Source organism: Belonocnema kinseyi, chromosome 1 (genome assembly GCF_010883055.1).
Source record: "Belonocnema kinseyi isolate 2016_QV_RU_SX_M_011 chromosome 1, B_treatae_v1, whole genome shotgun sequence".
Taxonomy (NCBI): domain Eukaryota; kingdom Metazoa; phylum Arthropoda; class Insecta; order Hymenoptera; family Cynipidae; genus Belonocnema; species Belonocnema kinseyi.
The window spans coordinates 74,100,714-74,114,739 of record NC_046657.1 but is presented as its reverse complement, the minus strand read 5'-3'; the positions used below and the strand labels follow the sequence as shown (position 1 = coordinate 74,114,739).

Below are 14,026 nucleotides of genomic sequence, written 5' to 3'. Positions count from 1 at the left end.
TGCTTGAAAATTCGTCTACTTAATTTTTAATTGTACTATTTTGTTGATAATTTTTTTTTTTTACTGGAAAATTTAATTATTTTGTTGAAAATTTATGTATTTGGTTGAAAAATGATATTTTTTAGTGGAAAATTTAACTATTTTATTGAAAATTAATTTTTTTAGTGAAAAATTTAATTATTCTGTTGAAAAATTGTCTTTTATGACAGAAAATTAGTTTTCTTATATGAAAATTTATCCATTTAATTTTAAATTGTTTTGTTTGTTGAAAAATCGTTTTTTTTTTTGGTAAATTAATTTTCTTGTCCCAACATTTATCTGTTTAATTTTAAATTGTGCTATTTTGTCGATAAATTTTTCTTTTATTGAAAAATTTAATTATTATGTTGAAAAATCGTCTTTTTTTTATAGAAAATTAATTTTCTTGCTTGAAAATTCGACCACTTAATTTTTAATTGTACTATTTTGTTGATAATTTTTTTTTTACTGGAAAATTTAATTATTTTGTTGAAAATTTATGTATTTGGTTGAAAAATGATATTTTTTAGTGGAAAATTTAACTATTTTGTTGAAAATTAATTTTTTTTAGTGAAAAATTTAATTATTCTGTTGAAAAATTGTCTTTTTTGACAGAAAACTAATTTTCTTGTCTGAAAATTCATCTATTTAATTTTAAATTGTACTATTTTGTTGATAAATTTGCTTTTTACTGGATAATTCAATTATTTTGTTGAAAATTCATGTATTTTCTTAAAAATTTATCTTTTTTGATGGAAAATTTAATTATTTGGTTGAAAAATCGTCTTTTTTATAGAAATCTAATTTTCTTACCTGAAAATAAATCTATTTAATTTTAAATGGTTTTATTTTGTTGAAAAATCTCTTTGTTTATAGAAAATAAATTTTTGTTTGAAAATTAATTTTCTGAAAATTCATCTATTTAATTTTAAATTGTACTATTTTGTTGATAACTTTTCTTTTTACTAGAAAATTCAATTATTTTGTTGAAAATGCATGTATTTTCTTGAAAACTTATTTTTTTTAGTGGAAAATTAAATTTTGTTGTTGAAAAATCGTATTTTTTTATATAAAATTAATTTCTTTGAAAATTCATCTATTTAATTTTAAATTGTACTATTTTATTAATAAATCGTCTTTTCATTTGAATATTAATTTGTTCTTTGTTCGAAAATTCATGCATTTGGTTGAAAATTGATATTTTTTTAGTGGAAAATTTAATTATTTTGTTGAAAAATCGTCTTTTTTAAAGAAAATAAATATTTTTTGTTAGAAAATTAATTTTCTTGCCTGAAAATTCATCTATTGAATTTTAAATTGTACTATTTTGTTGATAAATTTGCTTTTTACTGGAAAATTCTATTGTTTTGTTGAAAATGCATGTATTTTCTTGAAAATTTATCTTTTTTAGTGGAAAATTTAATTTTTTTTTGTTGAAAAAACATATTTTTTTCATAGAAAATTAATTTCTTTGTTTGAAAATTCATCTATTGAATTTAAAATTGTACTATTTTCTTAAAAAATCGTCTTTTTATTTGAAAATTAATTTTTTTTTGTTTGAAAATTCATGTATTTGGTTGAAAATTGATATTTTTTAGTGGAAAATTTAATTACTTTGTTGGAAAATCGTCTTTTTTAAAGAAAATAAATATTTTTTGTTTGAAAATTAATTTTCTGGTCTGAAAATTCATCTATTTAATTTTAAATTGTACTACTTTGTTGATAAATTTGCTTTTTACTACAAAATTCAAATATTTTGTTGAAAATTCATGTATTTATAATTCAATTATTTGGTTGAAAGTCTTTTTTTTATAGAAAATTAATTTTCTTACCTGAAAATTCAACTATTTAATTTTGTATTGTTTTATTTTGTTGGAAAATCTTGTTTATAGAAAATTTAATAATTTTGTTGAAAAATCGTATTTTTTTTTTAAATTAATTTTCTTGTCTTAAAATTCGTCTGTTTAATTTTAAATTGTACTATTTTGTTGATAAATTTTTCTTTTACTGGAAAATTAAATTATTTTGTTGACAATTCATGTATTTGGTTGAAAAATGATCTTTTATAGCGGAAAATTTACCTATTTTGTTGAAAAATCGTCTTTTTTAGAAAATAATTTTTTTTGCTTGAAAATTAATTTTCTTGTCTAAAAATTCGTCTATATAATTTTAAATTGTACTATTTTGTTAACAAATCGTTGTTTTTTAAATTAATTTTTTCTTTGTCTGAAGATTTATTTTTTTTTTTATAGTGAAAAATTTCATTATTTTGTTGAAAAATTATTTGTTTTGTTGAAAAATCGTCTTTTTTTATAGAAAATAAATTTGTTTTGTTTAAAAATTAATTTTCTTGTCTGAAAATTCATCTATTTAATTTTGAATTGTTTTATTTGTTTAAAAAATGGCCTTTTTTACTGGAAAATTCAATTCTTTTTTTGAAAATTCATGTATTTTCTTGAAAATTTATCTTTTTTAGTGGAAAATTTAATTATTTTGTTCAAAATTGATCTTTTTAGTGGAAAATTGATTTGTTTTGTTGAAAAATTGTCTTTTTTTATAGAAAATTAATGTTTTTGTTTGAAAATTTATTTTCTTGTCTGAAAAGTTATCTATTTAATTTTAAATTGTACTATTTTGTTGAGAAATTTTCTTTTTACTGGAAAATTCAATTATTTTGTTAAAAATTCATGTAATTTCTTGACCATTTATCTTTTTTAGTGGAAAATTTAATTTTTTGGTTGAAAAATAGTATTTTTTTAAAGAAAATTAATTTTTTTGTTTGAAAATTCATCTATTTAATTTTAAATTGTTTTATTTTGTTGAAGAATCGTATTTTTTTATAGAAAATACTTTTTTTTGTTTGAAAACTAATTTTCTTGTCTGAAAATTCCTCTATTAAATTTAAAATTGTTTAATTTTGTTGATAAATTGTCTTTTTTAGTGGAAAATTCAATTTTTTTGTTAAATATTCATCATTGAAGTTGAGAATTCATATTTTTAGTTTAAAATTCCACTATTGCAGTTGAAGATTCATAATTTTATTTGAAAATTCATCATTTTATTTGAAAATTAATTTATTTTTGTTTTGTTTGTGTTTTCAGCAAATAATTTACAATAATAAATAAATTTAAAATGTATTATTTTTTATGAATTTGTTTTTATTGAAAATTGATATTTTTTCTTGGAAAATTCAATTATTTTGTTGAAAATTCATGTATAATGTTGAAAAATCATTTTTTTTCTGAAATTAATCTTTGGTTTAAAAAATTAATCTTCTTATTTAAAAATTCATCTATTTGATTTAAAATTGAACTATTTAATAAAAAATTTGTCTTGTTTAGTTGAAATTTCAACTTTTTCGTTAAAAATATATTTCGTTGAAAAGTTGTATTTTTTAAATAGAAAATTAAAGGTATTCAACTATTTTCCTATGCATTTGTCTTTTTGAATGAAAAATTCAATAATTTTTTTGATATTTCGTGTATTTTGTTGACAAATGTTTTTTTTTTGTATAGAAAATTATAATTATTTTGGTTTGTAGATTGATCTTCTTGTTTGAAAATTAATCCATGTGATTAAAAATTTAATGATTTTCCTGAAAATTTGATAAAAATTTGTTAACAAATTTTTTTGATAAGATTTGGTCTTGTTTAATTGAAAATTCCACTATTTCGTTAAAAATCAATCTATTTTGTAATTAATCTTTTTGTTTAAAAGATAAGCTTACCTTTAAAAAATTCATCTTTTTGGTTAGAAATTTAACAATTTTAGTGAAATATTCATCAATTGAGTTGAAAATTCACATATATATATATATGATGGAAAATTCAACTATTTTGTTGACAATTTGTCTTTCTTGATAGAAAATTACTTTTTTTTGTTTGAAAATTAAGCTTATCGCTTAAAAATTCATCTTTTTGGTTTAAAATGCAACTATTCGGTTAAAAAGGTTTTTATTCTCTTGAAAAATTGTCTTTTTTTTATAGAAAATTAGCTTTTTTGTTTGACAATTAATCATTTTTGTTTGAAAATTTAACTATTTTATTGAGTCCTTTTGATCGAAAAATTCAATCATTTTGTTGAAATTTCATCTATCATTTTGAAAAATCGCCTTTCTTGGTAGAAAATTAATTTTTTATTTTGATAATTAATCGTTTTTTTTTTTGTAAATTAATTAATCTTTTTGTTTGAGAATTAATATTTTTCTTTGAAAATTTATCTTTTTTAGTAGAAAATTCGGTTATTTTGTGGAAATTTCATGTATTATGTTAAAAAAAATTAAGTTTTTTTTTGTTTGAAAATTCATTTTTCGATTTGAAAATTAATTTTCTTCTCTGAAAATTTATCTGATTTACAATTTAATTGTTATTTTGATAATATGTCTTTTTTAGAGGAAAATTCTATTATTTTGTTAGAAATTCATGTATAATATTGAAAAAGTGCCTTTATTGGTAGAAAGTTATTCTTTTTATTTGTAAATAATTTTTATTTTTTTGAAAATTATTCTTCTTGTTCAAAAATTCAATTAATTTGTTGAGAATTTGTCTTTTTTTAGTGAAAAATTCAATTATTTTTTTGAAATTTCATGTATAATTCCGAAAAATCTTTTTTTTGAAAATTAATCTTTTTTTTTAAATTAATTTTTTTTTATTATGAAAATTCTTTTTATTTTTTGAAAATTAATCTGTTTAATTCAGAATTCTATTATTTCAGTTAAATATTCATCAACTTAGTTGAAACTAAATCTTTTTGGTTTAAAATTCAACTATTTGGTTGAAAAGTCATGTATATTGTCTTGAAAAATCAACTTTTTTATATAGAAAATTAGTTTCTTGTCTGAAAATTAATTTTCTTCTTTGACAATTATTTTCTTGTGTGAACAATCATCTTTTTGTTAAAAATTAAAGTATTCCAGTAAAATATTTCTCACTCTAGCTGAAAATTGATCTTTTTGATTGAAAATTCAACTATTCTAATGAAAATTTGTCTTTTTCAGTGGAAAATTTAATTATTTTGTTGAAATTTCATGTTTAATTTAAAAAACTCGTGTTTTCTCGTAGAAAAATCATTTTTTCCTGTTTTAAAATCATCCATTTAATTTTAAATTGTACTAATTTGTTTAAAATTTGTATTTTTTAGTGGAAAATTCAATTGCTTTGTTTAAATTTCATGTATAATGTTGAAAAATCATGTTTTTTGTGTGTGTCAAAGGTAATCTTTTTGTGTTCGTTTGAAAATTCAAATATTTGTCTAAAAGTGCATGTATTTTGGTGAAAAGTCATTTTTTTGTTTAAAAATTAATCCTGTTATATAAAAAAAAATATATATTTTTTTATTAATCTTTTTGTTTGAAAAAGCTTCTTGTTTGAAAACTCAACTATTTTATTGAAAATGTCTTTTTTAGTGAAAAATTCAATTATTTTGTTAAAATTTCATGTATAATATTGGAAAATTGCCTCTCTTGGAAGAAAGTTTTTTTGGTTTGAAAATTAATCTTTTTGTTTGTATATTATTAAAAAAAATAATCTTGTTTGAATAAAGTTCAATTATCGGATGGAAAATTAATGTATTTTGTTGAAAAATCGTATTTTTTGGTTGAAAATGATTTCTTTTTTAGTTAAAAATTGATGTATTTTGTTAAAAAATTCTCTTTTTATTTCAAAAATATTTTGTTGGTTTGAAAATTCAAATATTGGGTTAAAAATAAAAAGATTTGATTTAAAATTCATGTATTTGTTTGAAAAATCGTCTTTTTACAGAAAATGATTTTTGTTTGTTTGAAAATTCAACTATTTTTGAAAAATTTGTCTTTTTTAGTGGAAAATTTCATTATTTTGTTAAAATTGAATATATCATGTTGAAAAATCACGTTGAAAAGTAAAAAAAAATGGTAGATAATTCATCTTTTTGTTGTAGAAACTAGAAAGTTAATCACTTTTGTTTGAAAACTAATATTTTTGTTTGAAAATTAATCTTTTTGTTTGATAATTAAGCTTCTTGTTTGAAAATTCAACTATTTTGTAGAAAATTTGTCTGAGTAAAAAATTCTATAATTTTGTTGAAAATTTGTGTTTTTTTTTTTTTTTGGTGAAAAATTGAATTTTTTTCTTGAAATTGCATGTACAATTTGGAAAAATCGTCTTTTTGTGTAGAAAATTAATTTTTGTTTGTTTGAAAATTATAAATAAATATGAAATCTATTTCATTTTTGGTCGATATTTCATCTTTTTTAGTTCCGAATTCAACTATTTGATTGAGAATTAATATATTTTTTGGCAAAGAATCGTATTTTTTTATAGAAAATCAATTTTTTTTATTTGAAAATTAATAATTTTTTTGTTAATTAATCTTTTTGTGACTAAAAATTAATCTTGTTTGAAAATTTGTCTTTTTTAGTGGAAAATTTATTTAATTTCTGGAAATTTCATGTACAATTTCGAAAAATTGTATTTTTTGTGGAAAGTTAATTTTTTTTTAATTAACTTGTTTGAAAATTAATTTTTTTAAATTAACTTGTTTCAAAATTAATTTTTTTTCAAATGTATACATTTGATTGAGAATTTAACTATTTGGTTAAAAATTCTTGTATTTTGTTGAAAAATCGTCTTTTTATTTGAAAATTTATTTTGTTTTGTTTAAAAATTCAACTATTTTGTTGAAATTTTGTCTTTTTGAGTGAAAATTCAACTATTTTCTTAAAATTGCATGTATAATGTTGAAAATTTGTCTTTCTTGCTAGAAAGTTAACCTTTTTGTTTGAAAATTAATCTTGTTTGAAAATTGAACTATTTGGTTGAAAATTCATGCAGTTTGTTGAAAACCCGTATTTTTTTGTAGAAATTTAGGTTTTTTTTTTGTAATAGGTCTTTTTGAGTGAAAAATTCAATTATTTTGTTGAATTTCTCAGGTATTTTGTTGAAAAATTATATTTATTTTTACAGAAAATTAATGTTTTGTTAAAAATTAATATCTTTGTTTGAAAATTAATCTTCTTGTTTGAAAATTCAACTATTTTTTTTTAATTTCATGTATAATGTTGAAAAATTGGCTTCCTTGGTAGAATGTTAATCTTTTTGTTAAAAAATTAATATTTTTGTTCTTAAAATAATTTTTTTGTTTGAAAATTAATCTTCTTGTTTGAAGATTCAAGTATTTTGTTGAAAATTTATCTTTTTGAGTAGAAAATTCAATTATTTTGTCAAATTGTCATGTATTATTTTAAAAATCGTATTTTTTAATAGAAAATTAACCTTTGTTTAATCGAATCGCCACCCTGAACGAGTCATTTAAAATACATACCTTTCCGAAATAGTACCTAGAATTAAAATATTAAATTAAATAGGATTATATTTATTTGTATTCGTATATTTACTATGTTCCGTTTTACACAATAAACTGCCTTTCAAGGATATATGAAATATAAAATATAAAGTTTACAATTTAAAAAGTGTTTTGAATTTGTTCAAAGGGAGGATCGAATTCCGCGCACCAGGGCCGATTTGAAGCGCCAAATGTCATCAAATTTTACGTTAGTTACGCCTGGTAGTCTGCGTTTTACTACTTCCATAACTTCGTCCTTGATTTTCTCCTGGACTGTTCCTTCCACCTGGAAATTTTATTTTTTTTTGTTTATATTTTTGAAAAATTGAGAAAAATTCTGAACATTGAGAAAAAATTCAGACCTCGATATAGGTACAATCAGCAGAGGCGTAATGAGCAGAAATAGCTTTTCTCGTCCTTTTTGATTGATTTATCCCTGATCCGTGAATGAGCAATGGATGAAAAAAAACTGTGTCTCCGGGTTGCATTTCCAGATTTATCCATCCTTTGGCGTCTTCCAGTTTCTGTAAATTGAGAGAAATACTGCAATTTTAGAGAAATTTAATTTTCAATTAAAAAAAAATTGCAACCAAAGTGATAAATTAAAAAAAAGGTATAAATATTCCTTATACCTTTTTTTTTAATTACTTTTTTTAATACTGCAAATACCTATATAGGTGCCTGTAAAGGTCACTAATAGGATTCTATTTATGGATCCTATAAGTGACCTATATGGGATCCTACATAGGGTTACCTGTATAGGTCAGTATAAGTGCCACCTATAGGAAATGAAACAGCTTCCTGCATAGGATCCTTTATAGAATTCTAAATGATTTTATGGTAAGGGTATGGGTTCTTTCTTCCTACGTTAGAATCCATATAAGTATCCATACAGTTCCCTACTACTAGGCAATCGCATAGTCAAAAATAACTATTGCGCATCTGTATCTGCTATAGAAAACAACTGCGCAACACTTCCGGTTCATCATCTGTCCTATATAGACCACTCATAGGATTCTAAATAGTATCCTATGCAGGAAGCTGTTTTATTTCCTATAGGTGGCTCTTATACCGACCTATATAGGTCACTTATACGATCCTTATATAGAATCTTATTAGTGACCTATATTGGTATTTGTAATAGGAGAGTATAGACGAATCTTTAACAAAAAAGATGAATTTTTGACAAAAAGTTTAAATTTCAACCACGTAGATTTATTATAAAAAGAACCCGAATCCTAAACTAAAATCATAAATATTTAACTGGAATATGTTAGTTTTTAACAAAAAGATAAATTTTCAAAGAAAAAAATTAACTTTATACAAAAAATGACGATTTTTCATCAAAACAGTTGAATTTTAAAATAAAAAGATTAATTTTCTAAAAACAAAATACGATTTTTCAACATTATAGATGGAATTGCAACAAAATAGTTGAATTTTCAAAGAATCAGATTAATCGTATGTTGACTCGCCTAGCCTTACGTGGTTCAGCGAGATATTTTTTTGATTAGCTTGATTTTTTGTCTACACTCCTACCCCCAAAATCCTATTAATAATAAAGAAGCACTAACCCTTATCCCCTATCGCTCGATGTTAAGGAATTTGAAATAATATACGTGTGTAAGGGAAAAAGCCATTGCGGCATAAAAAAAAACCTGATTTATTGAAAGTTAACACAAGGAGAATCACATGAATGAATTTGCGATTGCGGATTGCGATTAACGATGTTCGCGGCTAACCGACGATGGCGTCACACCCGTACGCGGTAAAACCCGGATCGTTTTTTTTTTATCTTGATCGTGACGGTCTTTTATGCATCCCGATTCCTTCGGTAAGAATCGGTGTGGTGGATTCGATACATGCCAACTCTGCGATCGGCCGCAACGAAGCTCCTCACGGTCCGAGTTTTTGAGTTTGATATGATCAAGGATGAATGCCAAGTCGGCTTATGGCGCGCGGGCCGAGTGTTTCTTTGATGTGCTGAACGACGAACCAACGAGTACTGAATTTACTCATGATCCAACAAAGCATGGTCCCGCCAAGCGCATGTAAAAAAAGCCAACCAATCAGACGGTTCGCCCGACGACCCTTCCATCTTGGATTCAAGAACGGAATTCGGGTGGAGGGGTATGGTGAGGGTACTCGCTATAGTGGGGGTGGTCGGGCCACTCCAAGTCGTTCGCATATGAGCGAACGATGATTCAGTGCGGACTGCGGCGCCAACGCCGGTCCCCACGCCTGCGCATGCTCGCTCCTATTAGATTATGAACTGTTGCGACGCAAGGTTAATTTTAAAACAAAAAGATGATTTTTCAACAAAATTCATCAATTTTCAACCAAATAGTTGAGTTTTTAACTAAAAAAAAAGTTTCATTTTCAAGCAAAAAAAGGGAGCAGATCAATTTTCAGTTGAAAAAAATAATAATTTTTAATCAAACTGATGAATTTTCAACAAAATACATTATTTTGAACCAAATTTCTGAATTTTAAATTAAAAAGGTCAATTTTCCACTTAAAAGATACTAATTTAAATAAAAAATTGAACCAAAGTGATAAGTTTTTAAATAACATTATGAATCTTCAACTAGAGTATAGACGAATCTTAAACAAAAAGGAGAATTTTTTACTAAAAATTTTAACTTTTAATCAAGTTGTTTTGTTTTTAACAAAGAATTTTCTACAAAAAAGGAAATTTTTTTATCAAAATACGTTAATTTTCAAAAAGAATTATTTAAATTTTAAACTAAAAAAGACAAATTTTCAACCAAATATGCAATAGTAGAATTTCCAGAGGAAAATGTTAATTTCAACCAAAAAAGAAAATTTAATAACTAAATACATGAATTTCCATCCAAAAGTAGAATTTCCCACTGAAACAAACAACAATTTTGAACAAAAAATAAAATAGATCATTCTTCAATTTCAAAATAATTACAATTTTACAAAACTAATGAATTTTCATGAAAATACATAAATTTTCAACCAATTTATAGTACAAAAAATAAAAAATTTTAGCCAAACTGTTAAATTTTCAACAAAAAAGATCGTTTTTCAACAAAAAATGAAATAGATTAATTTGCAGTTAAAAAAATAATTTTCATCAAAAGTTATTAATTATAGAACCAAAATTTGAATTATTTAATTTTCAGTTATTAAATTGATAAATTTTTGACTAAAATGATAAACCTTCAACCGAAGTAGTTTTATTTTTAATCAAAAAGATGAATTTTCAATTAAAATTATGGAAATGTAGCTGGCATACTTTAATTTTCAAAAAAGAAGATACATGAAAATTTCAACAAAATAATTGAATTTTCCGCTACAAACAGAATAAAATATAAATTAAATAAACAAATATTATAAAATTATTAAAAAATACGACTTTTCAACTTAAAAATATATATATTTCCAAGAAAAATTTAAAAAGTTAAATATTCAGTATGAACTTTCCAAATACACAAATTAAAAAAAATTGTTAAATTCATTTACTGATAAAAAGACGAAATTTCAACAAAAAATGGACAAATTAAAATCGGTCACATTTTTAACCAAAGACATAAAGCTTCAAACAAAATAATAAATTTTCAACGAAGACTATAATAGTAACTATTTAAACTAAAAAGATGTTATTTTTAAATAAAAAACAGTTTGATTCGAATAAAGAAGATGAATTTTCAACGAAATAGTTGAATTTTCGATTAAAAAAGATTACTTTTCTACCAAATGGTTGAATTTTTAATAAAAAAGTAAAGAATAATCTTAACTAAAAGCAATATAGTTAAATTTTCAGGTCCGAAAAACGAATTTTTCTAGATCAAAGTTGAATGTTAAAATTAAAAAAAAATCGAGAGAATAATTAATTATTTCACGAAAATGTTAATTCTCAATCAACCAGTTGCATTTTTAACCAAATAACAGAAATTTTCAATAAAATAGTTAAACTTGCAGCAAAAGAAATTAATTATTTTCAACCAGAAATTTTCAACTTATCATGGAATAGTTACATCTTTAGTGGAAAAATTTAACTGTTGCAAAAAAAAAAACAATGAATTTTTAATCAATTAGTTCAACTGTGAACTAAGGAGATGAATTTTCAACTAACTGGATGAATCTTTAACTGAAATAGGTAATTTTTAGGATTAAATAGCTAATTAAAAAAAAATGATGAATTTTCAACAAAAATTACGAATCTCCAACAAATATTTTAGTTTTACCGTAATTTTTCCCTGACAAGTTTTTAATTTTATCTCACCATTAATATTTAAAGACCAGAATCTGAATGCTTTAACATCGTTAACATAGAAACTTTTATAACCCTGGTTGAATTTATCTTTATATAAAGTCGAAAAACTGAATTAAAACCTGAATTCCGTGGTACATCTTGTTAACAGATTCAGATGGATATTCGTGCGGAAGTAGAGAAAATTTTTTGTGTGATCCAGGTAGAACGTAAAGACAACCATTTTTAACATCACAAGGTTCCATCGCAGTCCAGGAAGCTACAATTTTATCCGCTGGTCGGAAAGGGAAGTAGTACAAATCTTGATGTGGTGGATGTCTAAAAAATTGATACATCATTTATGCTTCTAAATTTTAAATTTATATATATATAAAAGTCGTAAATCAGTTCTTTACTTTGAGGATCCGTAACCAATATCAGGGGGCTTAGCAATCAACATTGTGTGCATTGCCATAATGTTTGGTCCAGTGAATGACTCGACCACATCTACTACATCCTTGTGAGAGACGTACTCGAATAAGACTTCGTCAGTATTGAAATCTTGTAGCTTGTTAACAGATTTTCGGTCATTTATGTCCCTCATGACAGTCATTGCTCCTTTTGGTACTTTTCCGGAAGATATATCTTCAAATCTAGACAAGAATATAATATTAGATTGGCCAGTCTACAATATTTAGGAATTAGCTACTGCGCATGCATAACATCCGCTATTTAGTCCTGCGCATGCCTAATGACCCTTGGTTACTATTGCGCATGTATCATATCCATGGATAACTTCCATGCAAGTCTAATGACCGTGTATTATTATTGCACACGTCTAAAAGCCACTTGTCACTACTGCGCATGTCTAAAACCTGTTCATAACTTCTGTGCATGTCTATTAGCCGCGGGTTACTACTGCGCATATCTATTAGTCTTAATCTACTCCTGCGCATGTCCATTACCCGTTGGTTGCTACCACGCATGCATAAAATTAGTGGATAACTTCTGCGCATGTCTACTGTCCTAGGACAACTTCTGCGAATGTCTATTATGTGTATGTTACTCCAGCGCATGTCTATTAGACGCGGGTAAGTTCTGCGCACGTCTAAAGACCATAGGCACCATATGTGCATGTCTAATTTCTGCCCGTAACTACTGCGCACATTTAATGCCTGTAGATAATTTCTGCGCATGTCTATTAGCTCTAAGTTACTATTGCGCATGTCTATTAGCTCTAAGTTACTATTGCGCATGTCTAATAGTCGTGGGTGACCTCTGCGCAGGCCTAAGTTCTGCAGGTATCTACTGCGCATGCTAAAGTTGAAAATACTAATTTTCTACCAAAAAAGTTAAATTTTTAACGCAAAAATGTAGATTATCAACCCAAAAATACAAAAAGATCAATTAATTTTCAACTCAAAATGATAATTTTTAAATAAAATAGTTAAGTTTTTAACCAAGCAAAATAATTTTTAAACAAAAAGATGAAGTTTTACCTTATGAGATTACTTTTCTGCAAAAAAGAACTTTCAACAAAATACATGAATTTTCAATCAAGTAGTTGAAATTTCAACTAAAAAAGACATATTTTCAACAAAAGAAAATAAATTTTCAACTAAGTTTATGAATTTTTAAACAAGAAAATCTCCGATTTTTTGCGATACTCGTAGATCATAGATCGTCTCTAAAGAAATCAATGTGAAAGTAACGACGTGTCCTAAAGAAACTCTGTGCTACACACTAAGAAATCTGCATAAACTTTTCGTATTGCAATTCTTCGTTGATTAAAAAAAAAAATTTAAGTGATTATTCTCTCGCGGAAAAACAATCTGAAAAAATTAACCATTTTAGAGAAAATCGCTCTCAAAGGATTCCTAAGAAACCCCGCGCTTAAGACTAAAAAATGTGCCCTTTTAAACATTGCAATTTTTATGTTAATTCCGAAAAAATATTTTAAGCGATTATTCCGCTCTTTTGAATCGTGCAAAAATCCTTTAAAAAATAACGGTCTTAGAGAAAATCCTCCACAAAGGAGCGACGTGTCTCAGAAAATCCCGCGCTTCACACTGAGAAATCTGCATAATTTTTCATTATTGCAATTTTTTGTTAATTCCGAAAAAAACTTTTCAAGTGTTTATTCCAGTCTTTTGAATTGTGGGAAAAAATCCTAACAAAAATACCCGTTTCAAAGAAAATCCTTCAAACAGGAGCAACGGTGCCTCAGAAAACCCCGCGCTTCAAACTGAGAAATCTACATAACTTTCAAATTATGTATGTTTTTCGTCTCAAATTTCAGGTAATTTTTAAGTTTCTCAAATTTTGCATTTAAATCCTCAATTTTAAAATGGTAAAACTTTTACTACTTCAAAGGGGGAGGGTCGGTAAGGCCGGTTTTTGGCCTAATTTATTTTTGGACCAAAAAATCTGAAAAAATCATGGTAGTATCTTATAAGTATCCCGAGT

General features: G+C 24.5%; 1 protein-coding gene across 4 annotated transcripts in view; it reads right to left on the bottom strand.

Annotated features, from left to right (window-relative positions):
* Window positions 1-7,363: 7,363 nt before the first annotated feature.
* LOC117176338 (phytanoyl-CoA dioxygenase, peroxisomal-like) overlaps window positions 7,364-14,026 on the bottom strand; it is a 153,270-nt gene continuing 146,607 nt past the window's right edge. For all 4 annotated transcript variants that reach the window (XM_033366587.1, XM_033366581.1, XM_033366600.1 and 1 more), the window contains 4 exons: window positions 11,977-12,213; window positions 11,704-11,899; window positions 7,701-7,862; window positions 7,364-7,624 (listed from right to left, as the gene is read on the bottom strand). In XM_033366587.1, the coding sequence (XP_033222478.1) occupies window positions 7,481-7,624; window positions 7,701-7,862; window positions 11,704-11,899; window positions 11,977-12,213 (739 nt within the window). In that variant the 3' untranslated portion in view covers window positions 7,364-7,480. The remainder of the gene's footprint in view (window positions 7,625-7,700; window positions 7,863-11,703; window positions 11,900-11,976; window positions 12,214-14,026) is intronic.